We start from the raw sequence: 28,000 nt of genomic DNA, 5'->3' as shown, positions 1-28,000 counted from the left end.
TACAAGATGCCACAGTTCCAGAAACAACCACCATAAACTAATCTACAAGGGAGAATTGATAGTGAATAATTGGACAACTCCCCATGAAGTATAAATGAAGAATGGAAGAGGTGAGGAATATAGACGGGGTGCAAAGCAGGCAGTAAAAATCTGTAAGTCTGACTTAAGTAATATATGCAATTGTAGAACAATTTAGAAAGGAAAGAACATTTAAGGAAATGAAGGTAAGTGTAAAACTAGATCAAATGTAACAAAGGTTATCTCTCATAAATCATGTCAAGTAATCTATGGTTTTCTAAGACAGACAATTTTTAGATTGAAAAGCAGTGGCTGATTTTTACCTATTGTTGCATAGGAAATTGCTAGTCATTCAAGAGTAGATGGGAAAGAAGCTACATACTGCATAAGAACAAGAAAATGATAATGGGAGATACAGAGAAGGAGAGAATCAAACTGCATTGGAATTAACAGTCTGGAATCAAGACATTCCTTAATTTCATTAAGACCATGAAAAAAAAAGATATGTTTATGAATTCGTCTCCCTGTAAAATTAGGACGTGTCATCACTACAGAGCAGAATAAAGGTATCCTAAGAAAGAACTACATGATGGCAGAGTATATAGAAATAGAACAAACATCAACACCAGAAAGTACAAGGTCTTGTACTTGACAGGAAATTGCAAGAATTTTGGCTCAATTCAGAAGCTCATTAGATGGACCTGACCGAAGTGTATTCGTCAGTTGCAAGATGATATGAAATTACCTACCAGTATGAATAACTGTGAAAAAGCAAGTGGCTGCTTAAAATTTAGCATATTCTATTGTTGTCTTAACATAAAAGATTGCAAATCCATGCCCCAGCCTCAAAGATAAGGTTATAAACATATATATATGTATATGTACAAACATACAAAACTGTAAGCCAGTGGTAGTGGATAGCATCTCATCCACAACCTTCAATCATTTGGATAGACAAGAAAGAAAGAGAGAGAGCAGAATAAATCATTATTTTGTACACTCTAGTTCGGAGACTTTTAGAAAGGAAGAGTTTCTATTTCAGGGCTTATTTTCACATTTTACATTACCCATTAACAAGGAAGAATGGAGTTGTGGGATAGTAAAAAAATTCAGCATTACTGATTACTTGTTCTTAGGTGAATGACAAAATTCTATTGAATTAATAACATGTTACCAAGCAATAAAAAATACTGCTGAATTCAAGCCTCATCATCTAAAATAAAAAATCTAGAATTTTAAAAATGGATCTTTAAATGAAAATCAACAGCTTGCACCTAATGATTGTATAAATTTTGCTAGTGCTCTATAACTGAGGGACATTGGATGGACATATGGATAATCAGTCTAAAGAGTTTCTGCTTTATTTAGATTGTTAACACTATATCATAAATTGAATAATATAACTGAGTATAACATAAATAAAGCTAAGAAGGCTGCCTACCTGAAACAATGAAAAACACACGTAATGTGTGTTTCCCTTTCCACTTATTCCTGAAGTACAATATTACAAAATTAAACTGAGAGCTGTCAAAGAGAAACAGAAAAACAGCAAAAGAAAAATGTCTTTATTACACCCTCCACATGTTGTAAAAGAGCTTAAATACTCTATAAAAGAACTACGCTAAAAGAATCATTATATATGTCACATTTTTAAATTGTTTTTAAAGAATTAATAAGGCCCTTGAGGCAAAATTTAATTTTCAATTTAATTGAAGGATAAATATTGCAGTCCAAATTCTTTTACAATAAAGAAGTTTGAGATAAATTTGCCTTCATGGTTATGAGACCCTCCCACAAAGGCCTGCTTTTGTTAGCTATTTTATCATATGTCTTATCAATATGTCAAACTTTTCATAGAATAAAATTTTTGTATGAGCTTCCACTGTTTTCTTTTCTGAGGCTATAATTAAAAGGATCATTTTAAGCTGAAGATGGTAAGATCATAATCTCTTGGCAAACTCTAAAACCTCAAAGGCACCCTAGGTAGCTGTCCTGGGTTCAGCCATAGCAGTCATTTTTTCTCCTTCTTAGTAGCTGGTGCAGTGCTGTGTTTTTTAACTTTCAGCCTGGGAACAACGCTGATAACACCGATGTTTTCAGTTGTTGCTGAGTAATGTTTATTCCAACTAAGGACTTTCTCAGTCTCATGCTTTGCCAGGGAGGAGGGGAAGCCGGGAGAAAGCAGAGACAGGACACCTGACCCAAACTAGCCAAAGGGGTATTCCATACCATAGCACGTCATGCCCAGTATATAAACCGGGGGGAGTTACCCGGAAGGCCCAGATCACTGCTCGGGTCAGGCTGGGTATCCGTCGGTGGGTGGTGAGCAATTGTATCCTCTCCCCTTGTTCTTTCCCTTATTGTTATTATCATTGGTGGTAGCAGTAGTGGCTTTGTATTATACCTTAGTTACTGGACTGTTCTTATCTCAACTCGTGGGAGTTACATTCTTCTGATTCTCCTCCCCATCCCTCCAGGAGCGGGGGGAAAAAGGGGGAAGGTGAGCGAGCGGCTGTGTGGTTCTGAGTTACCGGCTGGGCTCAAACCACGACACTTTGATTTGTTTTTTTTTTGTTGTTGTGTTGTTTTCTTTCCATGTGACTTATTGGAACATATTTTCATTTTTAAACATTAAAATTAGTACTCTGCTGATTGGGCATTCAATATTTACTGAATCCTTGATAAAGCTGAAGAATTTAATATTTTTTTAGGGAAGTCAATCATTATAACCTTTTTTCTTTCTTTTCTACATATGTCCTTCTTTACATGTACATTTTGGATAATTTTGAACAGAGTCCTGCTTGCATATCAGTTTATAGTAAGTAAGAGCTAGAATCTTGACATTTGCTTATTTAGAGTAAATTTGCACTCAAATTGCAATGTATGAAATTCTGTGATTCTATATTACGGACCAGGCTGAAAATACACATGACAAACAGCAGCCTGACTATTAAATTCAAACTAAAACATATTCTTGACATTACAAAAGAAAAAAGGTTTACTGTTATATTCAAACTAAAATACATTCTTGACATTGCAAAGGGTAAAACGTTTGTGCTTGTAAATGACATCGTGGTTTTTTCACTACATGGAAATGAAAATATATACTTATGCATCCTGAAGAAATAAATCTCATGGTGTCCCAGAATTCTACTACTCTTATTAATATTTTATTTTTTATTTTAGCAAGCTGCTGCTTTGGTCTAAGGCACAAAATTTTTTTGATCAACTGTAGTTGACCAAAGAAGTTCAAAGCATAACCATGATAACTGCTTTACTACATGATATCTTATTTGGACTCTGTCTATTGTAGATTATATGGCATGATCTATGTAAATTATGGTACCACTGTATGAATAATTTCTTGGTTTACTGTGAATTTGCATAATGAGATAGTTTTTGAATCTGGAAGATTAAAAAATGCTTTTTACATGCAACGCTTAAGTTTTATTCCTATAAGATGACTCAGTTTCTTTACAAATTGGATTAATTCTGGACTGAAATTATGGTATTTGGAAAGGCATGCCTTACATAACCTGAATAAATTTTTGCATTTGTAATATATTTTTATTTATGTATCCTTCCCTCCAGTTGCACATCCTTGCTTTTTTTTTTTTTTCAACCAATTGCACTTCAGCTTTTCACTTCTTATTCCCAGAGTAATGTCTTTCTGTCCTTTTGAATACTATTCTTTTCAAAAATTGTTTTATAAACAACAGCTATTACAGCTCATGTCAACATACTGCATTAGCCAAACCTAGAATTTCACAATTATTTCTCACTCTTCCCATTGTACAGTTGTTGTACAATAACTCTGTAGGCCTGAGCTTGATTTTATTTGCCTAAAGGTCTCTACATCAGAATCACATAATTAAATACATATTCCTTCCTTCACAAAGCCTTATTTGATACCAGGTTTTTGTGCATATTGCAGAAACCTTTAGTTTGTTTACATTTTTTATATTCTTAGCTGTCGTTTAAGACAGAAAAAAATTCACAAAAATCTAAGAAAAGTTTTATGACGCATAGCTTTTAACAAAAAAACCTTTAGTTTAAAAGTCATATTAGAATGGATTACTTAAGTTTTCATTTAGCTTGGAGGATCTATACAAGATATCCCTAGAAAGCCCTAGATCGCTTTCAGCAGTAAGATCTGTTTTGTTGTACAGAGGAAGGATGTCCAAGAGAACTGACGAACTGATCAGAAGCATGTGGGAAAACACTGAATTCAAACATTTCAACAGTGTAGTACATCTTCCACTTTAGGTAAAACCATATAGAATTTTCTTGCTGCACAGATTATGTTTTCATTTGCTTTTATTAAATTTGAGAAACAAATCAATACTGACCATCTGTTCCTGCCAATTTCTACAAAGTGTTTTGGATTTAATTACAGAATTTTTGCAACTTTAAGTTAGATTGCACACTGGAAGCTGCCACAAGGACATGTTTTAAGCTACAAATGCTAAGCAACAAAAAATAAGTTGATGTGAAGTTATTCTCCTTGAATAAAGCATAGCAGCTGTTGTGAAATAAATATATTATTCAGAGTATACCTATTTGTGATACATTGCTCATTTTTCTTTAATTACTACTATGTAATGGCAAAAAGTTGTCTTGCACTGTTAGATTTTAGATAACTCCTTGTGCTTATTCAACTGTTTGTGCACCTTTCTATTGTAAATTGAGATTGACATAAATTATTATAGCATATTATTTATATATAAAATACATATAGAATCATAGAATCATAGAATCGTAAGGGTTGGAAAGGACCTTAAGATCATCTAGTTCCAACCCCCCTGCCATGGGCAGGGACACCTTGCCCTAAACCACGTGGTTCAAGGCTCTGTCCAACCTGGCCTTGAACACCGCCAGGGATGGAGCATCCACAACCTCCCTGGGCAACCCATTCCAGTGCTTCACCACCCTCACTGTAAAGAACTTCTTCCTTATATCTAATCTAAACTTCCTCTGTTAAAGTTTGAACCCATTACCCCTTGTCCTACCACTACAGTCCCTAAGGAAGAGTCCCTCCCCAGCATCCTTGTAGACCCCCTTCAGATACTGGAAGGCTGCTATGAGGTCACCACACAGCCTTCTCTTCTCCAGGCTGAACAGCCCCAACTCTCTCAGCCTGTCTTCATATGGGAGGTGCTCCAGCCCTCTTATCATCCTCGTGGCCCTCCTCTGGACTCGCTCCAACAGCTCCATGTCCTTTTTATGTTGAGGACACCAGAACTGTACGCAGTACTCCAAGTGAGGTCTCACAAGAGCAGAGTAGAGGGGCAGGATCACCTCCTTCGACCTGCTGGTCATGCTTCTTTTGATGCAGCCCAGGATACGGTTGGCTTTCTGGGCTGCGAGCGCACACTGAAGCCGGCTCATGTTAAGCTTCTCATCAACCAACATCCCCAAGTCCTTTTCTGCAGGGCTGCTCTGAATCTCTTCTCTGCCCAGCCTGTAGCAGTGCCTGGGATTGCCCCGACCCAGGTGTAGGACCTTACACTTGGCTTGGTTAAACTTCATAAGGTTATCATCGGCCCACCTCACAAGCATGTCAAGGTCCCTCTGGATGGCATCCCTTCCCTCCAGCGTATCAACCGAACCACACAGCTTGGTGTCATTGGCAAACTTGTTGAGGGCGCACTCAATCCCACTCTCCATTTTGCCGGCAAAGATGTTGAACAGGACTGGTCCCAACACCAATCCCTGAGGGACACCACTCGTTACAGGTTTCCAACTGCACATCGAGCCATTTACCACAACTCTTTGCGTGCGGCCATCGAGCCAGTTTTTGATCCACCGAGTGGTCCATCTATCAAATTGATGTCTCTCCAATTTAGAGACAAGGATGTCATGCGGGACAGTGTCGAAGGCTTTGCACAATTCCAGGTAGATGACATCAACTGCTCTGCCGCTGTCCATCAGTTCCGTAGCTCCACCATAGAAGGCCACCAAATTGGTCAGGGAGGATTTCCCCTTAGTGAAGCCATGTTGGCTGTCACCAACCACCTCATTGTTTTTCATGTGCCTTAGCATGTTTTCCAGGAGAGTCTGCTCCAAGATTTTGCCAGGCACAGAGGTGAGGCTGACTGGTCTGTAGTTCCCCAGGTCTTCCACCTTCCCCGTCTTGAAAATGGGGGTTATATTACCCTTCTTCCAGTCATCGGGAACTTCACCTGACTGCCAGGATTTTTCGAATATGATGGACAGTGGTTTAGCAACTTCATTTGCCAGCTCCTTCACGACCCATGGATGGATTTCATCAGGTCCCATGGACTTGTGCACGTTCAGGTTCTTAAGATGGTCTCGAACCTGATCCTCTCCTACAGTGGGCCTAAGGTCTTCGTTCTCACAGTCCCTGCATTTGCTTTCCAAGACTTTTGTGGTGTGGTCAGAGCATTTGCTAGTGAAGACTGAGGCAAAGAAGTCATTAAGAACCTCAGCCTTCTCCAAATCCGGGGTAGCCAGTTCTCCTGACAGCTTCTGGAGAGGGCCTACATTGTCCCTAGTCTGTCTTTTATTTGCTACGTAACTACAGAATCCTTTCCTGTTATCTTTCACATCCCTTGCCAAACTTAATTCTAGCTGGGCCTTAGCTTTCCTAACCTGGTCCCTAGCTTCTCGGGCAATGCTCCTATATTCTTCCCAGGCCGCCTGTCCTCGCTTCCACCTTCTATAAGCTTCTTTTTTCCCTCCAAGTTTCCTCAGCAGCTCCTTGTCCATCCATGGAGGTCTCCTGGCCCTCCTGCTGCACTTTCTTCTAGTCGGGATATCACATATTATATATAATATATATATATTATATAATTATATAAGTACTCAATGATCTTCTGGGCATATCTCAGATATATGTGTATTAGACCATTTAGGTAAAATAACACAGTACTATTGATTCCTTTTGAACTTGTATGTTAAGATCATAAAAGGTGAAAAGTGTAGTCAGCAGAAGTAAATAATATAAAGGCATCTGTCTCATCCATCCAGTGGAAAGTTTTTAAATTTTAAAGTTTTAGATGTTTTTGAGGGTTTTTTTCCTTAATTAAAAAGTTGTGAAAACCTAGACCCAGGAGCGTTGTAAAAATAGTGTATCTGCTGTTGTTTATATGCTAGTGCTTGTATTAATCACATGGTAATTAATTTAATAACGCACGCCACCCTTCACCAGAAGAGTAACGTTGAAAATACGAGGCTTACGAAAATGATGAGGCATTTTGCTGTGTCCGGGTCTGGAATCCTCAGCACAGGAAAGACGTGGACCTGTTGGAGTTGGCCCTAAAAATGATCACCTCTTCTATGAGGAAAGGCTGAGAGGATTAGGGTTGTTCAGCCTGCAGAAGAGAAGGCTTCAGGGAGACCATATTGCAGCCACATTTATAAGGGGGGCTTATAAATAGACATACGGAGAGACACTTTTTAGTAGGCTCTATTGTGATAGGGGAGGAGCTAATGGTTTTAAACTAAAAAAGGGTAGATAAGAAATAAATTTTTTACAATGAGGGTGATGAAACACTGGAACAGGTTTCACAGGGAGATTGTAGATACCTCATCTCTTGAACCATTCAAGGCCAGGCTGGACAGGGTTCTGAGATATCTTGTCCAGTTGAAGATGTTGCTGGTCATTGCAGGGGAGTTGGAGTAGATTATCTTTAAAGGTCCCTTCCAACCCACACTATTCAGTGATCCTACAGTTCCATGATTCTAGATCATGTAGATAGATTTTTAGGAAAATACCTTTCTATCGTGTCCTCTTATTTTTCATTTTGGTATCTGTCCTGGGTTCAGCTATAGCAGTCATTTTTCTCCTTCTTAGTAGCTGGTGCAGTGCTGTGTTTTTTAACTTTCAGCCTGGGAACAATGCTGATAACACCGATGTTTTCAGTCGTTGCTGAGTAATGTTTACTCTGACCAAGGACTTTCTCAGTCTCATGCTTTGCCAGGGAGGAGGGGAAGCCGGGAGGAAGCAGAGACAGGACACCTGACCCAAACTAGCCAAAGGGGTATTCCATACCACAGCACGTCATGCCCAGTATATAAACCAGGGGGAGTTACCTGGCAGGCCCAGATCACTGCTCGGGTCGGGCTGGGTATCGGTCGGCGGGTGGTGAGCAATTGTATCCTCTCCCCTTGTTATTTCCCTTATTGTTATCATCATTGGTGGTAGCAGTAGTGGTTTTGTATTATACCTTAGTTACTGGACTGTTCTTATCTCAACCCGTGGGAGTTACATTCTTCCGATTCTCCTCCCCATTCCTTCGGGAGCGCGGGAAAGAAGAAGGGGGGGAGTGAGCGAGCGGCTGTGTGGTTCCGAGTTCCCGGCTGGGCTCAAACCACGACAGTAGCACAAGTATGAGCTTCTTTTTCTGAAGAGTGTACATTGTCTGACAGAATTCAGTCATTTTTTTTCTCGGCCCTAGCTTCTCAAGTCTTTATTCATCCTTTTCAGCAAGAGTAGTCTTTGCATGCCAGTCCCTTGCTGCACACGTCCTCGTATTTCCATACATATTGGTATATATCAGAGCAAAGGTAAAAGTTTTGTGTTTTCCTGTATGTCTTATTTTGTTGGCTTGCTTAAAGAAATGTTATTCACCTTCAAAGAAAACAAACGTAATGATCTCCCAAACTCGTATGGTGTCCAGAAAAAACACTGCATTTCATTATTTTTTAATGAATTTATCCAGTGTTACAATAAAGCTTATCCTGCCATTCCAATGAATGCTCATGACCTAGTTAGTGACGTATTGTCTATGCATTTCCTCTTTGAGACTGCCTAACTTTAGAATCAGACCAGATGTGCGAAAACGGGGAAAATTAGAAAAAACTCCCCCAGTCTCCAAATTTACAACATTAAGGAAATATTAGGGTAAAATGCAGCTTCTGCTTCCAGGGTGGAATGTGGTTGGCATGATAAACCACATAGCAGCTGTCAAACAAGGAAGATAAGGAAAAAAGTCGGTGTTTGAGCAAGGAACTGTGGTGAAACTGCTTTCCTTGGATGAACTTTGCTCATTATAATCTCATTGTAATACCAAAGCACACATCCAACGCAAAGCTACCTACTTCTAATATACGACTAACTTCACAGAACATGTGCTTTAAATTTTTATTAGTTGTATCTTTAAAAGCAAAAAGAGAGAATTTTACAACAATCAGCAACAAAAGTATGTATGACTAGAGTCACTCAAACTCCACCTAAAGGTAAATGAACAATATAAAAGTGAATTAGGAAGGGGAGAAGTTAGGGAAGACTCCATCACAGCTGCTGGGATAGGTCAATAGGCCGGACCTGTCTTCTCCCCAGTGGGGGTGCTTACAGGGTAAGAGCTATATCACACTTTATGATTAACTCTAGTTGGCTTTTGCATATTTCACACTTGTTCTTGCAGTTAGAATACTATCAGTGGCAATTTTCAAACCTTAACCTGTCCTGAATTTGTATAATAGAAATTCTCTGCTGAGATCTGTTTTGTGTGTTTCCAGAAACTTGAATAATTGACTTGATTGGTGAATCTGTTAACGTGAATCCCTGAACAGGATTGCTGAATCACCCTCCAATAAAGTTTACTCTCTAGTCAAGACCCTGTAGCGGGCTCTGAAAGGCTATGCAGGCCCCAGGGTCATGTCATTCCTGGGACGATGACAGAACCATCAAATACGAAGGTCTGGGGAAAAAAACCCTTACTGTGACACCATGTATTTCTTGCTATTAAATCAGTAAACTTAAACAGATGGCAGCGGGTAGATGGGGTGGTGAGGGAAGCAGGGGTTTTGAGGGTTTTGGCTAAATATGGCATTATCAAAGACATAAATATCAATATGAAGTTTTGAAATCAATGGAGTCTTGCAGCAGTACCATATTGTCAAAAAGCAATTGTACTGTTTAACGTGCTTGCGGTACATACAGCAGAACTGCAATCTATGTAACCCAACTTCAGAAGAAAATCTCTGCTGAGGCAAAGACATTGTAAATGGTCAGAGGAAGGGAACCAGTTATACTAGATGTACCACATATATTTGCATAATCAAGAATGTCTAATCAGCTCCTCGAAAACCTAAAAGAATACCTGAGATGAGATCTATAAGAAGGAGTTACCGTGTTTTCTGGCAAGTTCATAGTCAATGTGAAAAACTTTAAGACAAAACACAGGCCAAAGTTCATAACCCTATGGTATCTATTTCTGTTATAATTACTCCAAAACATAATTAACCAGAAGGAATAGCCAAAATGTTGATATTCTTCTTAAAAGCAGAAGCATTATATGGGTTGTGAAGCACATATCCATAAAAAACTTAAATATTTAGCTGTTGGCCCAGCTTTGCTAGAGTCTATAGCTTGCTACCTACAGAAGACATCCAGTGGCAGCATACTCTATAACCTTCCTTGCTCCATAAAGACCACAGAGACCAACCAAGAACTCTCTCCATCTGGACTCCTGATGGACCCTGTAAATGGAATTCACCAATCTAATAAAAAGAACACCAATTTCCACTGTAAATCTCAATGAAAATAATTCTTTCCAAACTATCATGATTGTTTATCTCCTCTTGATAAAACCTACTGTTTTCACTAAGCAAAAAAAAGAAAAAAAAAAGCTCTGTTCGTTGTGTGACGTAAAAGAACCAAGAAACAATCAAACCTGCTATCAATGAGAGGGAAAAAAGACACTAAGAAGCTTTCCATCATTTGGAAATGCATTGCTTCTTGCAGATGTGAGCTCAACACACATTAGCTGTGAATGAGACATCCAGAAAACCCCTAGAAAATGTTTGTGCTGGATGTTCTGCATTTGTATTTATTCTCTGAATGTGTATCAAAATTAACTCTGAAACTCACTTATAAGAACAAAAATAGATCTATTCCTTACCATCCTGAGGCAGGCTCTGCATTGGTATCTCCAATTAAAATACTTGTGTTCTGCATTAAATTCACATATGCAATTGCCCATGAACATAAATAGGAAAACTATGTAAAAACTCCGCATGAAATAGAGGTCAAAGAGAGCACCGCAATGTGAAGCACATTAAAAAGATGCAAACATATGGTAAGCATTTTTGTTAAAATAAATTTAAAAGTCATGATTCATTGTAAAAAACCAACAAACACCTGTGTATTCAAAGTCATTTTTTATGTCTAGTTTTCCAAGTACACAGTTGCAAGAGAAATCTTGCCAGCCTAAAGAATTCATTCATATTACGCATAAAGTTTTTCTGAAATTTAAATGTAAGAATTAAATGATAGAGTTTTTTCTTGTTGTTTTACAGGTGCTGATGTCTTCTAGGTCCCTGATGAAGTCTTTCCTTTGACAGCCAGCACTGTCAGCAAAGTCAGAAAGAGACCTACACTTAAAAGCCTGGAGACCTGCACATGGATTGTTCATGCCTTCATTAAGATAACTAGTTACATGTTTTTATTCTTTGTTCCACAATTAAAAAGATTAGGTCTTAAAAAAACCCTTGGAAAGTTTCATTTTGTTCAATTATTTCGGTACTGGAATTTCACAGAAGTAATAAAATACCAAAAGACAGCATAAGGACAAGTTACCAACACTGTACGCGCAGAGTGTTGACATGCACAAACAAGCTTTGCGAGTAAACCCATTTGCTAGCACAGAAGATGATGTGTTACAGATGGGCTATGAGCAGTACACACATTTTAAGTGACTATTAGTCTCTTCTCTTTTTCAGAAGTTATTTCTTCACCCATTCAAGTATACGCAAAACTTTGAAGCTGGAAGGATCTATGTCCATCTGCTCATATCACTATGAAAAGCCTCCATTTCTCAGTAATTATACGAAACAGTAAAGAGCAAGAGTAACCAAGGCTGTTCTTGGCAGCAAAACTACATGTCAGAAACAGACAATTTCAACTCTTGGACAACTTGCCAGGACAAAAAAATGAGGCCACGGTAAAAAAATATCTGGCATCTGAATTTCTGATGCCTGCGAAAGGGAATGGAAGGAGTTTACAAACTACAGTGTCACTGACAGAGCACTGGATCTGCAAGCCTTTCTTTTGATTAATCACATAACATTATTTCATACTACAGGAAGTTTCAACCTTGAAAAAAGCCTAAACCAGAATCAATTAAAAAAACAAACCAACATGAACATTTTCTGCATGTTGGGCAAGTGTAAATTTTTATAGGCAATGGATGAAGTTTTAAGTCCTTGTTGTGGTTTAACCCCAGCAAGATGGTTAAAAAGTGATATTTTGTAAAAGAAATTTACACATTTCTTAACATATCTTAAAGGTTTCTTCAGGAGAGTGCTATAATTACCTTTAACCTTCAACTGTGCCTAGGACAGCTGATAGTTTTACACTTATTTATTGCTATATACACCATAAGTTTCTCCCAGACAAAAAAAATATATATTGACAGTCTCTTACAGTAACCATGGGGCTATCAAATCCTAACAAATATTTGATAGCTGATTCATCTATCATTTAATTCCTTCTACATTTCATCTTAATTAGCTACTGAAGCTAGAATAATACTTTTTACAACACTGTGCCATGAGCAAAACCCTGTCATAGTTCTCTTCTTGTGCCAAACTCATCACTGTCCTCCTGACTGTCCAAGAGTACATTAGGAAATGAGACCACAAACCACCATGGCTCTGTTTCTTCTGTCTTACAAGGAAAGAAACATATTCAGTGACATACATTTACATGCTCAGATATGTTTATGCAAGAGTAAACAAGCTAAAATTATGGGTAAGCATTTGCAAACAAGAGATTTGTTCTCTGTCTTAATTACTGGAGGACGTGTCTATTGTGTGGAAAAGCAGACTCTGAGACAGGTTGTGCTTGAGGACAAAAATGTAATCACTGCAGGGTACAGGGTAGCTCCACAGCACACTGGCATGGTACAACCGAAAAACAGCTCTACAAATTCCAGGTTCAGGCTGATAAAAATAATAGTTTCAGCAACACACCTTGTCAGTTGGAGGGCAGAGCTTCGCAACCTCCTATGTGTTCTGCTGCATTCAGATACTCCTGAAAGTACTAAGTTTTGAGTGGCTATTTTACCCTTTAAAATTAAAATCAATCATCCTGATGTTTTTTTAAAAAATGTTACTATTTGCTCAGAAAAGCAGAGCTTTTTTTAGTTTTTTTACTGTAGGCATATAAATTCCCTAACCACAGGAAATCGTTAAAATTCTAAATGTCTTTTCCTCCTCATATTTATTTTTTGTCAAGTGGGACAAATGAGTAATTCTTGTTTGTTACACATTTCTGTATCTGAGTTCTCCAAACAAGGCAAAATGAAAAGACTGGTACATAGAAAGCACGGTACATAGAAAGGAAATAGATACCCCTTATATTCAGACAATGCAGCACAGCACTGTTGAATGAATATTCAGCTCATTCTCTCTAAAGCTTTTATTCAATATTTATTTAGGCAAAGCTCCAATTGATTTTACTAGGAGCTTTAGTTGAATAAAAACATCGAGACTCAGTGTTGTGTTTCATTAATTAAAAAAAAAATAATCTTAGTAACTAAAGATTATGGGTTTTTTTCCAAACAAAGAAGGGTAAATCTCCCCATGATTACAAAACTATTGCAAATTAGTCTGCTGCATAGAAGATAAACACCCAGTGACTGATCTGGAAAAGAAGTTACAGTGAGATCCACAGTCTGCTGACTTAGAGCATAAAAGGGCTTCCTATTCTGTATAACAGTCAGTTTATAACCATCATTAGATGCTGGATAGTAGAAAGGCTTTAAAGCAACTATAAATATACTAAGATGCTTCTATCTGTTTTACTACTGTTCTATGAAAATACATGCTGATTTTCTCAAAATAATCAAAAATCTCAAAAAAATTTTTACCCTATGCTTTCTTTAGGGGAAAAAAAAAAAGTTTAAGATGTTTTGACAAGACTGAAGTTAAAACACAGCAGATTGTCCCAGCAGAACAGGCAATTCCAGTTTATTTAAATTAATGAGATTTTCATTTTACTAGAACACTGTGGAAGATTCAAAATACCTGTGTATTTCATCCTTTCAGGAGTGAAATCTGCTTTCACTGGTAGGACTTTTTGATCTCTTCACTTAGAACCTATATTTTGTCTAGGACTGTGAACAGCAGCAGCCTTAACCCTTGGGAAATCAAGGAGAACCCACCTATCCCAATACAGACAAGGGAGACTAGAAGCTTCAATTCCAACTAGGAATACATTAGGTATAGACAGTGATTATCGCACAAGGCAGTCAGTACAGCTTGCTATATCTTTTTCTAACATTAATTAGAGTAGGATATTTTGATGGAACTGGAACCCATGCCATATAAGTTTTTATGTCTACAAAGCCTACAGCTGACCTAGTTATTTAGACTCAGAGTCGTAATCAATAATGAGGCAAATGGCACTTCTACACTGCAATTGCCTTACACTGGATAACTAATTTTGCATGCTATTTCTTCCTTCCATCTTCTGCATGAGTTCTTCTGATAAGAAATATTTTTTCCTCTCATATGACTAAAAAGGGACTTAGCTAGCTTAGAAGCAAATATCCAACTCTTGGATTTTTAATTTTAGACAGGTAAATCCCAATTTTCCTGTCTCTGCAGGAAAATTCATCATATACCTCAACAGCAAGGCACATTTGTTAATATCTGAAACAGTTAAAATTGAGCTCCTGTATAGTTATTTCTAATTCTAAATGTCTTCCAGATTCAAATCAGTATTTTCTTGTTAATATTGCATGGCAGTAAACATCATATGACCTCTACCATAACTCGTAATATTCCCTTCTCCTTCCTGCAAAACATTCAGATAGTTGCAGAATATCCATGTTGAGCACACCCAGACAAATGTAACTGAGGGAACAGCGCAATGCTGCAGGTGAATTAAACAAAGTGATTCAGGCTCCCTGTATGCAACTCAACCTGTTCACAGCATCATATTTATAGTGCATGTTACCCTTTGAAGGTCTTACTCTTGCTGTCTTGTTCAAGATCTCTGCTTCTCTAATAACAACTTACTCAGTTTTCTCTCCTAGTGAAGCTGTTTATTAGGTGAATAATTAGGTGGCATCTGAATAATAGCAATTTTTTATACCTTGTTTAATCACATACTATATGAGATTGTATTTTATTGTTGTTTCAAATTTTCTTTAAAGGTACATTTTCACAATTACTGATCAGGTCAATCAGATACAGCTGGGGAAAAAATCTCTGTAAAATCATATTTTTGAGAACAACATAGGTTTTGAAAAGCGCTTTCTGTTTAGATTTAAAAGTGAACAGATAAACCTCTTAAAAAGAGCAAGAGCTTCTTCAGCTATTGGCTGAATAAATAGTGATATTAAGTAAAAACCATAAATTAAAAATATTCCAACATGCTGTTTCTAATCTATTTTTCCCTCAAGACCACATATGTAAATATTTTAATTGCTAAAAGATTGTTATAGAAACAAACAGGCACTCTAACAGCAAAGAGTAAGCAACAGCTTATTCTTGAGCACAACCAAATAATGAGATCCACTTAATAAAAAAATAATTAGACCAGCTACCCAGCTGGATAAATTTCCTAACCATATTTTTTCTCTATCCTTTGAGATTTAAAACCCTAGAGGTAGTTTTCTTGACTAGTCTATTAAGTGAGTATGGCATTTAAATAATAATTCTGTAGTTCATAATTATAATTTACTTTAGATGTCACAAGTTTACTGGTTTTCATTCACTTTTCAAATTATTGCACTGAAAATACTCATTAAGTAGAATATAAACAGTATCATTTTTACCTCCCACTCCACACTACATTTTGCTTACTAAAAAATAGCATAGAAATTTGCAAAAAACACTGAAACTGTCTTTTGAGAAGCAAAATATTGGACACCAAACCTCCTCTGCATTTCACAGATTTAACTCAAGGTTACTGGCATAATGACCTACAGAGTATTCCTTCGACAAACATCAGTCCACAGTGCTATACTTGCACATATATAAAACACAAACACACAGCAGATAACTAAGCATTATTAAATATTTAAATACGAAACATTGAAGAGTCAAAATTTCAGTTAACCTCATTTGGTTAAACCTTAATGTTAAACCTGCACCATTTTTTTACAAAAAAAGTAAAACAAAACCACTTTTGTCATGACAACATACTGTCTCTTACACATTTTATGTTATTTTCAATTTTAGAGAGACAGCTTTTGTTATAATGCCATTTATGTAATACACGTTTGTATACTGAGACACGCATGTCTTTTTGAAATTTTGATGTAGAAGTCATGCACAGACCCTGATTGACATAGGTACAAGTTGTTTTACAAAAAGTACTTTATATTCAAGAACTACCAGATCAATCTACCAAAACCATTTGACATCAGTCCTACCTACCAGTGCATAAAACCAAGCAATAATACAGAAACTTGTGAGATCACTGTTACCACTATTTTTTTTTCGTTTTCCTTCCCTTCTTCATAAAACAACTGAAAACTGAGAGGGAAAAGAAAATTTTAACTTTTCACTTCAGAAACCTCTCAAATAAAGTTAATGTGTTCTTCTAGAGTCACCAACAGTCATTCTAATTTTAGTATTTGGTATTTCTTTATTATTCCTAACAAATTGCCTGATGTGTTCTAGGAAGGAGAGTCCTTTGAGTTAGTGATGAACTTCACTGTCCCCACCTCAATTGTCACCTTGTTAGTTGAGAGCAACTAACAAGGAATAAACATTTTAAAGTACTGAGAAGCAGTTCTAACTTTCACACAAGACAGAACCGTAATCCTGTGCAATGCTGAACAGTAACTCTCACTTCCAAGTAGCAGCAAACTACAGGGTCACTTCAGGGTGGGGAAGAAAATAAATATTTGAAATATGTAATGCTTTTCAAGCATTCAAGTGTTCTTTGATTTTCTTCTTTGGGGTGGGAGGCAGCAAGGGTGAGAAGGGATGGGATAGAGATTTGACCTCTTTTTCCCAGCTAAACATTTAGAAACTATGCTATTGTGATTGTTCAAGTTCTTACAGAAGATGAAGCAGTGGACAGAATACTGGTAAATATATTCTCACATGAGATACATTAATATATGACAAACTATTTGTTGCTTCCTACTGCAACACAGAAGCATTCAAAAAAAACCAACCTAAACTTGAGCACTGTACCTCATATACATATGCAACTAAAACACAGTATATCCTAGAACATAATGTGAATATTGCTAGCACTGACAATATACTTTACATATAACCTACTGCATTTTCGTTTTATGGTTTATTCTAACCCACTTAGAGAATGTCATTACTTGTTTGTCACTATCCATCAATCCTAACCAAATTTGCTTCATACATCTCACTGACTGAGCCGAGGGACGAATATGTTCATGGGAATTTGAAAGCCTAGTGCTCTGGGATGCAAATTGCTGATTATACTCAGTGTAATCAACCCAAGGCCTTTCTGTGAATTCTCAACCTTGAAAGTCTGAAACAAATTTTGATAGATTTTTCTGTTAATATTGGTTTACGTTGATCTTGGTACAACTTTTTGATATTACTGTACTAAGAACATACAAAATATACTAGGGATGTCTGTAATGTTTTATTCATGTAAGTAATTGCCTAGAGGTGGCCTGATCTCTGAAGGGGTCTCCATTGCTATCTCAGAGCAGAGATTGATAATAATAAAAAGAAGATAAATATTAATGAGGCTAGAAGAAATTTAAGGAAATTTCTACTTTCTCCTCCCCTACACTTCATATCAACCTCAAACTAATGGTAAAATAATTACCTTTTAATTTAAATTGTTTGTGGTAAATAGCATTGTAGCATATTTTTAATGCAATTCCATAAAGTTGTCAAACAGTCTATGGAATTGTTGGTACCAATGATTAACATCAGAATGAAATTATTTGTTAAATTAAGATCCAATATGTTCCCTGTAGCAAGTAATCTCTTTCCTCTGGATATCACTTGTACAATGTTTTGCACTTGATAACATAATCCAGGCATGTGATCACTCAGTCCTCTATTTTAAAACTTCAGTATCATTAATTGTCATTTTCTGTCAGCTTTAGAGTAGGTTTTCTATTGTAACATTAGCAAGAAAAAATCTCTGACATTTAAAAATAATAATAACAGTAAATTATAAATTTAATTAATTTATGACTTAATAATTTATTATATAATTTACATACATAAATATATATAAATATATTAAAATGCATCTAAATATATATAAAAATCTATAAATATATAAAAATGCTACAAATATATAATATATAAATTAATAATTCATAAATTTAATTAATAACAGTAAAATATTAATTAAGTAATATTATAAATGTATAATAATAAAAATTTCTACATTCATATAAATTATCATCACTGCAGAAAAAATATGAAAATCTGAATTGATAAAATCTTCTGTAAAACTGGAAAGTTTTAACAAAGAGAAGTAGACATAAAAAGTCCCTAATGTGTTCTCTTTATTTCTATTCACCATCAAAATTAACCTTAATAATTTTTAGTCACAGTTCAGTTGATGTCTGTAGAGGATTTAATTATGTTTTGTGCAACACTTTAGTTTTACAGAGATAAAAAAACCCAACAAAACTGCATCTATTAAAGTACAAATTTCTGGCAAGTTCTCAAGGGCTGATTTAATAACTTGCTGATTTACAGCTGTAGAGACAGTTCCCAATAAAATAGAAGTGTTTCCTAGAACCAGTGGAAAAAACCTTACAGGAGTACTTACTTTAATCCTTCATTTAAAACTCACACTTGACCTTATACAGTTGCTTATTTTGGGCTGTGCACTTCAAACTTCTTTCAACTGCTTTGGAAGTGTAGTTCTTTGGGAAGAAGAAAGCATGGAAAGTACAAAGCAGCACTACTACAGAACTTTAAAAATGTTTGGGTTTCCAGCAGGAATTATTACCGCACTTCATTGGAGGTGTTAGAGTTATTTTTCAGCAGAAAACAACCAACCAAACAAACTCAAAATAAAACCGCAGAAATTAACTTTTATATTCTAGGTAGTAGTCTGTCATCTTCAGATAACCTAAGAACTTAAAAATCATTTTACTCAAAAGAGGAATATTTTCATTCTTTCAGGACAGATATAATTCTGAACACATCAATTTTTGTTCTAAAATATTTTCTTTATAAAACTGACATAGTAACATCAACGTTGACACTTCAAGGTAAAGTGTAAAGGTCTTTATTTTGGTCTTAATGGCAGCTGATCTGAAGGAAGGCAAAGCAAAAGTTAGGTATTCAGGATATGATATTAAAGAAATAACCATAAAATTAAAAGAAGAAAAATAGATCAATTTAGAGGAAGAATATCAGCAGCCTACTGGACAATTTAGCTATCAAAATTCATGCAATACTGAACGGATTTAATTTCTTGCTCAACTTCTTAAGAAAAAAGGAGTAAAGCAAGTTCAAGGGAATAGATACTGGCTGCTGCTTGTACCCACTGTAATCAGTAATTATGAAAAAACTTTTCTCCTAAGATCATTTTATGAAACCTACACACTAACCAATTAATGCTTTGAGAATTGAGATGGAAACTGTCACTTTTAAACCCAACTAATTCTCCCGCTGAAATGCTCACTCCCAAAGTAATGTATAAAGGGATTCTTTTTTTCCAGATTAGATATTGAAAAGGAATAATATGCATTAGATTGACCAAGATCTCCTCACATGTTAGCACTCACTCCTTAATTTAAATAATTTCATTTACTTTACCAACAACCAAGTTCCTTGCATATAGCATGGGACAGTTCTTAATTTTTCAGTTCAGATGAGTGATTTGACATAGAATTTAGGAATTATTCATAAATAAAGGTACTACACATTTATAAATAGTAGAATATATGTGGAAAATTGCTTCATTGAAGTCACTCATTTTTATACTGTAAGTTTGGCTTGGTTTTGAGAAGTACTTTAGAAAGCCAGTAGTAAATGTATTTCATACCTTATTTGTTTTATGCTTCATATTTCTGCATTGGGAAGGATCTTGAGCCTTTTCCTCAGACCTTGCTTCCTAAATTGTAAGAGTGACCTCTAGTGCTTTTCTGCTTTACTGTGTAATGCAAGTCTTTTTTGCAACGGCTTTAATATGCCTCCCTGTAAGCAACTGATTTAGTTTTGTGCCTAGTGCCAAATGCTATTAATGTGCAATTCAATTATCATGGTCTTGTGAAAATGGATGTATTCATAAACTGTACGATGCAGAATGATGAAGAGAATTAAAGCTGTGGCTGGATTGCAGTACGGTGTTTAACAAGGAGAACTTAGTATTCATGTTCAGGGCTACACTATGCACTTGAGTATCAAATGAGATATCATTACTGAATGACAGCACAAGATCATTTTGGTGCTGCAATGTGAATGTCTGGCTCATGGGAGCATGTTTAGTTTACAAACCATCCATATGCAAACCCCTGTGGCTGCAGATCTTTAGAGCACTTCAAACTTCTCTGCCATTGCCCAAATGTTTCTAGGGAGCTGTCCCCTGACACTGGGCTGTAAGGTTATTCCTGAACATTCCTTCTTGCTTTGGCACTCACTTTCTTCCCAAAGACGCATTGCTCCTGCCCTCCCCATTCCTGTGATGCACAACCAGTGCCTTAATAGGAAGGAGGGAAAATATGCTCAGTTGAGATTATGAACATCTAGCATTTAGGTTACTGTTCTATCACATGTATGCAAAATTAAATCCTTCAGCTTGCTGAAGCTGAATCAAATTGATCAAGAATAGCTCAGAAATACTACTGAATGATAAACCCCATGAAAATTATCTAAGTTTTTTCTTTTATTCTTAATGTAAAGATAATTAATCTAACTCAACACTGAAAACAGATTTTCAGGTATATATCATATTTGCCTCCTGGAGAGCAGATTGTCTTTAAAACTGTAATCACGATCTTTATTTTGCAAGACCACTCTACTGGCTAACTCATTTTTAAAAAAACTTTCTGCTGGAACTGATAGCATTCTCTTCTTTAGTCACGCATGAACAATATTCCCTAAGAAGAGATGCAGAGACTATAAAGTCTTGCTACCCACGTTTTTTCCTGTTATATTTGTACTGCTCTTGAACTGCACAGTAATGTCCATTAGTTATTTGTGTGTCAGCTTAATTCAGGAGATTACAAGCTTTCAAAATTATAAATTGTTAAAAACCAAGTTGAAACAGTACACAATAGAAATATGACAGTAATTTTCATGTAAGACAAAATTCCTTGGAAAATGCTCCATTTACAAACAGAAAACAAAAATTAAAATGGGGCTGAACATGCATCCCTTAGTAAAATGATGCTTTCAGATACTCTTAAGACTGTATGTAAGCTTTAAAAACAATATTCTGTACAGAGACTCACGACAAAAATCTATAGAGGGATTTTAGAACATTTTCAGCCTAGCAATATGCTGTCATGATTTCAAAGCAGTAAGCATTTTTCTCAAAAATAATATTTATTATAAATGAAAATAAAATATCTCAAAGTTTTCAAAACACTGTGGTTTGAGTTTTAAATCAGATGCAATACTTACATTTATTCCCTGCCATTGCCAGCTGCCAGTTATGAACAGACAGAAGAAACAGCAGCTTCAAGAAGATTTCAGTGACAGAATCCATGTTCACGTTCACGGAGGCACCCAGAAGAACCAGAGTATTAGGAAACAGCCGCTCTGTACTTCAGTCCTGCTCCTGCCTCTTCTCGCTGCCTCTCTCTGCCTCTTCTCACAGTGCTTCCCAGGGGCCAGACACCTCAATCAAACGCACTCCACATCTCCTCACACGTACGCACACACCTCCAAATCTGCTTTTCCCTGTAACAACCGCAATCTATGAAGAGCAGCAGCGAGAATCCCTCCCTCAGTTTCACAGAATCACTCAGTGCCGAGCTGCCAGACTCCCCGCTTCGCTCGGTGGCTGAAGCCTCACTCACGCTCGCAGTGCGTCCTGGACTCCCCTGGTGGTGACAGATAGGAAATGTGGGCTCAGACAATGAGGCAGCACAGGCAGCACATGAGCACTGAGGCACAGCCGCTTGTTGGGTGCTTGCCCTGGCCAGCTCTTTGTCATTATCTTTTATTTTTTCTACTTCTTTTTTCTTTTTTCTTCCTTTTTTTTTTTTTTTTTTAATCTTTTTTGAGGGAGGGGAGAGGAAAGCTTTAGCTGCACATGCTGCCGTTCCTTGTGGGTTTTGAGTGTGGTAATTTTGTACACTTTCAGCTGCAAGAGTGTTACAAGTTCTGCATTTTTTGAATGAACACATTTTGCCTGTAGTAGAGAATCTAAACTTAAAAGTAAAAAGAGCAGTCTAGTTTTACTTGTGAAGTGAGAGTAGGACCGAATGATCAGCTGTACCTCAGAAAACTGCACCATGAATATCCCTGGTCAGGTTTATTGCTATTATAGTCTCTGCTAAAAGTAAACACTTATAATATAAAAGTGATTGTGCCAATCTTTCCCAAAACACTCCAGCCCCCAGCTACCTACACAAAGCACGTTTTGCTTTCTACGCTTTTGCAAAAAGGAAGCTTTCTTCAACTGTCCTAATGTTTGTACTTACATTACGTTGGGAAAGTGCTTCATTTTGAAAGAGCTTTCAAGCAATTTCAGGTCATTATATTTAAACTAGACCCTGAAAGTGTTTTTGCAAAACAGGCTGAATTGCTGTGTATGTTAACTATAGAAAAATTATAGTCCTCAAGTATGAGTAATAACCCCCTTATTAGAGAATTCCTGACATTATTGAGGTGAAAGGCTGCACTAAAGGACCACATCAGTGGTTCCATCAATGCTGCTTCTGAAGGACTTCCACTGTACAGGCTGTCTTCAGGTTTGGCAAAAATTACTGTGATGATGTAATACAAAAGGTCTTCCTACTTTTTGTGCTCATGTATCAACAGTTTTTTCCATCCAAAAGGATTCTGGTGTTGGTGGGTCAGACCCTAGACAGCATACTGCCGAGTTTCCTTCTTATGTGTTGCAGAGACTAGATAATTTAATGCAAATTGCTGTGTAGAACACTTTGGTGTCAGGAATAGCTGTGGGATGGAGAAGAAACATGAATTAAGCCCCAGAAGCTTCTGAACTTTAGTTGTTTATTTAAATCAATTTCTTTAGCCCTTGAAGGATGCTCTGATTCAACTAGAGAAGGAAGAGTAAGCTGCTTTTTGGTTTCATGCTACCTCAGCCAGACTTATTTAGGTTTTACAAAAATAAGTTTAAGGCTCAGCCAAAATATCAGAAATAAAAATGCAAAAAACCAAAAAATATTTTGATTGGTGCTTAATGCAGCTTTTGTTTACATTCTTTTTAAAAAAGCAAGTCAGCTTGATTAAGATTAAAAATGCCTATTTCTGACCATCCTGGGCACAAAGATTATGGGGAAGTTAATATATTGTGCATCCAGTCTTTCTCTCTTCCATACCAACTTTTATTTGTGTGAAAAAGGCATGAAGAAACTGTATTAAAAATTATGTAGATAGTAAGCTCTCCTAAATCTTCCCTTAAATTACAAACTCGATTTCCAGAGTTTAGTACTATTATAGAGTAATTTGTCCATAAGCTGGGTTTCTTTGTCATATAGTTCCTTGAATTAATATTGACCTTCTGACTAAATTAATACAAGCATAAAAATATTCCTTGTGCTGCATCTCATCTCTAAAGAATATCCCATGAAATTGTCCTGGACTCTGCAGCTAGACAAAATTTCATGTTAAAACTAGCACAAATATCACATAAAATCTTGGCAAGGACTTTTTATGGAGAGGCTTTCTGTAGGATTAGCTCTAAGAAAACCAGGGCCTGAATTAGGAAGAATTGCTATTCTGGTAATGTAATGTAAATTCAGTAAAAAGGCCAATGTCATTTGGGTAAATATTTGTTTTATAAAATAGCTTACAGTCACCAAAAAAGAACATCTGGCAGAGAAAAATCACTTTTTTTTTGCTGAATTTCAGGTAAATATACAGATGGATATAATGTACTTTTATAATGACTGAAAAACCAGTCTTACTCTTATAACAAAATAATATGCTGAAGCGTGTACATATGTTTGTGTATGGATAGACAGAATTACAGAAGTCTATACAACAGTGTGTATCTAGAATGTGAAGATAATCATCTTCTTTATGCAGGGATGAATCTGTGGTATCTAGAGAGTACATAAGATAACATAGCTTGACTCACCCAGAAGATTGCAACCTCTTCTTTGCTATTGCATCATAATATATCTCCCTCCGGCATCCACGAACTCTTTCTGCTCACCACAATCTTATCTCTATTCCAGCATCTTATTTGCCATTTCTCTTCCATTCAATGTACAGGTTTGTTATTAACTTTTGAGCTCCTTTATGTGGAACTTGGGCAAGTCTTTTCCACTCCTGTTTGGATGCATAGCTTTTTTACAAGTGTCTTTTCATGGTGGCCTCTTATTTCCCTCACTCTTTCAGTGTTTGGTTTTCTTTCTCATATCTTGTTTTTGAAATTTCCCCTGCATGACAAAAATCTTCTTCATTCTATTTACCTTAGAAATCTAACATTTTGTTCAACTGGTTTGATAAAGGATCTTTCCTAGCGGATCTTCATATATGTATTATTGAAAAAGACTGCAAGTGCCCAGAAAGACAACTATGTCTTGTTATAGATTCATCCTCACAGTTGAAACATCTGCAAAATTTGGTTGTGCAAAGCTCAAATAATTTGATTTCGGTGTTGCCAGCCTTCATTCACAAATGAAGGATTTTATAGAAATAGTCCTTTTTCTTAGCAGACTCAAACTAATAGAAAAATAATTCCTCTTAAAAATTATTCTCACTGTGACTTTTTGTCTATAAAGAGGAATCACTTTTAAATTAAGGCTAATGATACTCCTGGTACTGCTGTGGTGTGCTTATTAATTGTAAAACAATTTTAAAAGACGATAAAGACATAGGACAGTTATAAGCTATAGGCCAGGCAATGCAGTTTCCTCTGCCTCTGACAGTAAACTTTACAAGAGAACAATTATTTCCATTTTCATTGTACTATCGTTATTCACTATATATATCGTTTAACGAAAACAAACAATAAATGAATATTTTCTTGTGAAGCACAAGAATAGAAGTAAGCAAAGTCAACAGTAACCATACCAGCTGGATGAAAATATTTGTTTTAATCCTTCCCGGTAAATTCCTCGTTTCCCATAAAGTCCTCAGAGACCATCAAGCAAGCTGGAAATTAGCAATTCACTTACTACTTTCTGCATCTCACCTTTCACTAATCCAGCTCTACCAAGTCAACATTTTCTATATCCAACTACCTTTACCACTTTTTCTTTATTTCAGGAGACTGGGGGAAAAAAAAAAAATAAAAGGAAGAGATGCAATTGTAACACGTTTCTGTTCTTGTCATCCTATTTATTTCAGTTTTCTTGATCCCCTCATCTTCCTCATGGCCCTGGCTAACCCTCCTGCTAGAGCCATCTGCTGCAGTTTTACTGGTATTACAGGTTTGTCTTTACAGCATCTAGTCATATTATGCAGCTGGAGAATGTAGCTTTTTAATGAAAACTGAGCTCTTTCAAGATCATGTAAAATCTGCTTCCCAACACTATTAGCAGCCCTGCAGAAAAACACTGCTGTAATTGTCTGCAGAGACTGCAGAGAGCACAAATGCACAAAGACAAATATAAACCAATAATAAATGAACAGAGCCACATTATGCTGGGTACACTAAAAATGATATTTGGAATAATTTTTAGCCATATGTAAGACAACATAAAATTTAAACCCTTCTAATACTACTACTTATATTTCTTTTAATCATAGATCTCTGTAATAGGGGTGACATAGAGTAAGAAATGCTTGCCAGAAATAAAGGCAGTATAACTACTAGTCTTAACATATATTTTTTTCTTCCAGTAGAGGCAGAATAGTACAGTTTGTCTTCTGATTGCAAAGCTTCAAGTTTCCATTCAGGCTGTATTTGTTAAAGAGGAAAAGAAAAAGCTACCTGTGTGCAACACATCTTACAAATTATTGCAGCTAAAGACGATTTCATTAGGCATTTAAAACCTATTTCTTTCTTGGTTGAGACACAGAACCCAGAACAGGGCACTGGACAATGAATTAATGAATTTTTTAATAAACATTTTTAACAAGTTTCACATGTGAAGGGAGTAATTTTAAAGAGATATCAAAAATAAAAGAAACAGGAGGATAATAAAAGGAAGCAAGAAAACAGTCTTGAATTACTTGATACTAAGCTACTTTGGTGGCTTTGCTCTTAAGTGGAGCATGTCTTGAAAGCCAGAATAATTAAAAAGATGGAAATTGAAAGGGGACACTGAAGTCGTAAAACATTGCATGGATATACCAAAGGCAAATCATAGTACACTAATCTGACATCTCTCTTCGATACCTGAATACTTCCTAAAAGAAAGAAATACAGATTCTTGGAAAAGAATACATGTGACTATGGTGTAGTTATGATGTTTCTTTGATAATGTAAAAGAGATGGAATATAGCAAAGAGTACGTGCAATGAATAAGAGGGAAAGATGGTAATAGAAAGTGCAAAAAATATCATTAAAGTAGAAGCCTTTCTTTAATATATTCATTCGTGGCCACGGTGCAAATAGAAGGAACAGGCTTGTGGGGCTGGTAGTTTGAGAGATGTTTCAGGAAAAAGTGTAGGAAAGGTCTATGGTGTTATACACAAGCACAGGATGACCTTCCCGAAGAATGAAAATTAAACAACATGCAATAACAAAATATGAAGAATTTGCATTATCTAAAGCTGATAATGATGATATAAGCTTGTAAGGTGATTAAGTGAAAAAATGAAAGACCAATTGTAACACTTGCCAGTGAGTTATTTGCAGTAAAAATGGAGTATAGTAGTATATTACAATTGAAAGAAAGGTTTCTGAACTGGGAATGGAGTGAGAGCTGAAGGGCCTGACAAGAAGCTAACAATGGATCCATACAATCCCTGTTCATGGTTTTGTGCTGTTTTGCTAGGGTTTAAAAACTTGGATTTGAAAATCTTCAGGGGTTGTAAAGAACCCAGAACTCAAGATTCATAACCTGGATTGTGACTTCAAACACCGCTTGTTCTGGAAAACTTTTCAAATAATGAGGTAAATCCTGCTCAAATTGAATCTTGGAGAAAACTCTCAGCCATGACTCCTTGTCGTGGTTTGAGCCCAGCCGGTAACTCAGAACCACACAGCCGCTCACTCACTCCCCCCCCCCCCCACTTCTTCCTCCCCCCGCTCCCGGAGGGATGGGGAGGAGAATGGGAAGAATGTAACTCCCACGGGTTGAGATAAGAGCAGTCCCACAACTAAGGTATAACATAAAACCACTACTGCTACCACCAATGATAATAACGATTAGTGAAATAACAAGGGGAGAGGATACAATTGCTCACCACCCGCCGACCGATACCCAGCCCGACCCGAGCAGTGATCAGGGCCTTCCGGGTAACTCCCCCCGGTTTATATACTGGGCATGACGTGCTGTGGTATGGAATACCCCTTTGGCCAGTTTGGGTCAGGTGTCCCGTCTCTGCTTTCTCCCGGCTTCCCCTCCTCCCTGGCAAAGCATGAGACTGAGAAAGTCCTTGGTTGGAATAAACATTACTTAGCAACTACTAAAAACATCGGTGTTATCAGCGTTGTTCCCAGGCTGAAAGTTAAAAAACACAGCACTGCACCAGCTACTAAGAAGGAGAAAAAATGACTGCTATAGCTGAACCCAGGACAGTATCCACCCCTTATTCCATACCATTCACGTCATGCTCAGATCCCACATCTCTCAGCACACCATCTCCCCTGTCCCACATATACACATATATATACACCCACACCCACACACAGAGAAAGATATCATTCCCTAGTCCATGGACCAATCCCTGTAAAATTGCTGAACTCATCCAGTCCATGATGTCAGGCTCCATCTCTTGTAATAGTCTTTCAGGGCAGGAGGGATGGTATGTGGTGTTGGGTTGTTGCCTGCTG

General features: G+C 36.8%; 1 protein-coding gene across 3 annotated transcripts in view; it reads right to left on the bottom strand.

The window, feature by feature from the left end:
- The window catches only part of CNTNAP4 (contactin associated protein family member 4), a 256,407-nt gene extending 234,451 nt beyond the window's left edge, over positions 1-21,956 (bottom strand). For all 3 annotated transcript variants that reach the window (XM_030470203.1, XM_030470204.1, XM_030470205.1), the window contains exon 1: positions 21,538-21,956. In XM_030470203.1, the coding sequence (XP_030326063.1) occupies positions 21,538-21,622 (85 nt within the window). In that variant the 5' untranslated portion in view covers positions 21,623-21,956. The remainder of the gene's footprint in view (positions 1-21,537) is intronic.
- Between the last annotated feature and the right edge of the window lie 6,044 nt (positions 21,957-28,000).

This window comes from Strigops habroptila, chromosome Z (genome assembly GCF_004027225.2).
Source record: "Strigops habroptila isolate Jane chromosome Z, bStrHab1.2.pri, whole genome shotgun sequence".
NCBI lineage: Eukaryota > Metazoa > Chordata > Aves > Psittaciformes > Psittacidae > Strigops > Strigops habroptila.
The sequence above is the reverse complement of the archived record's forward strand: the minus strand, read 5'-3'. Positions and strand labels throughout refer to the sequence as shown.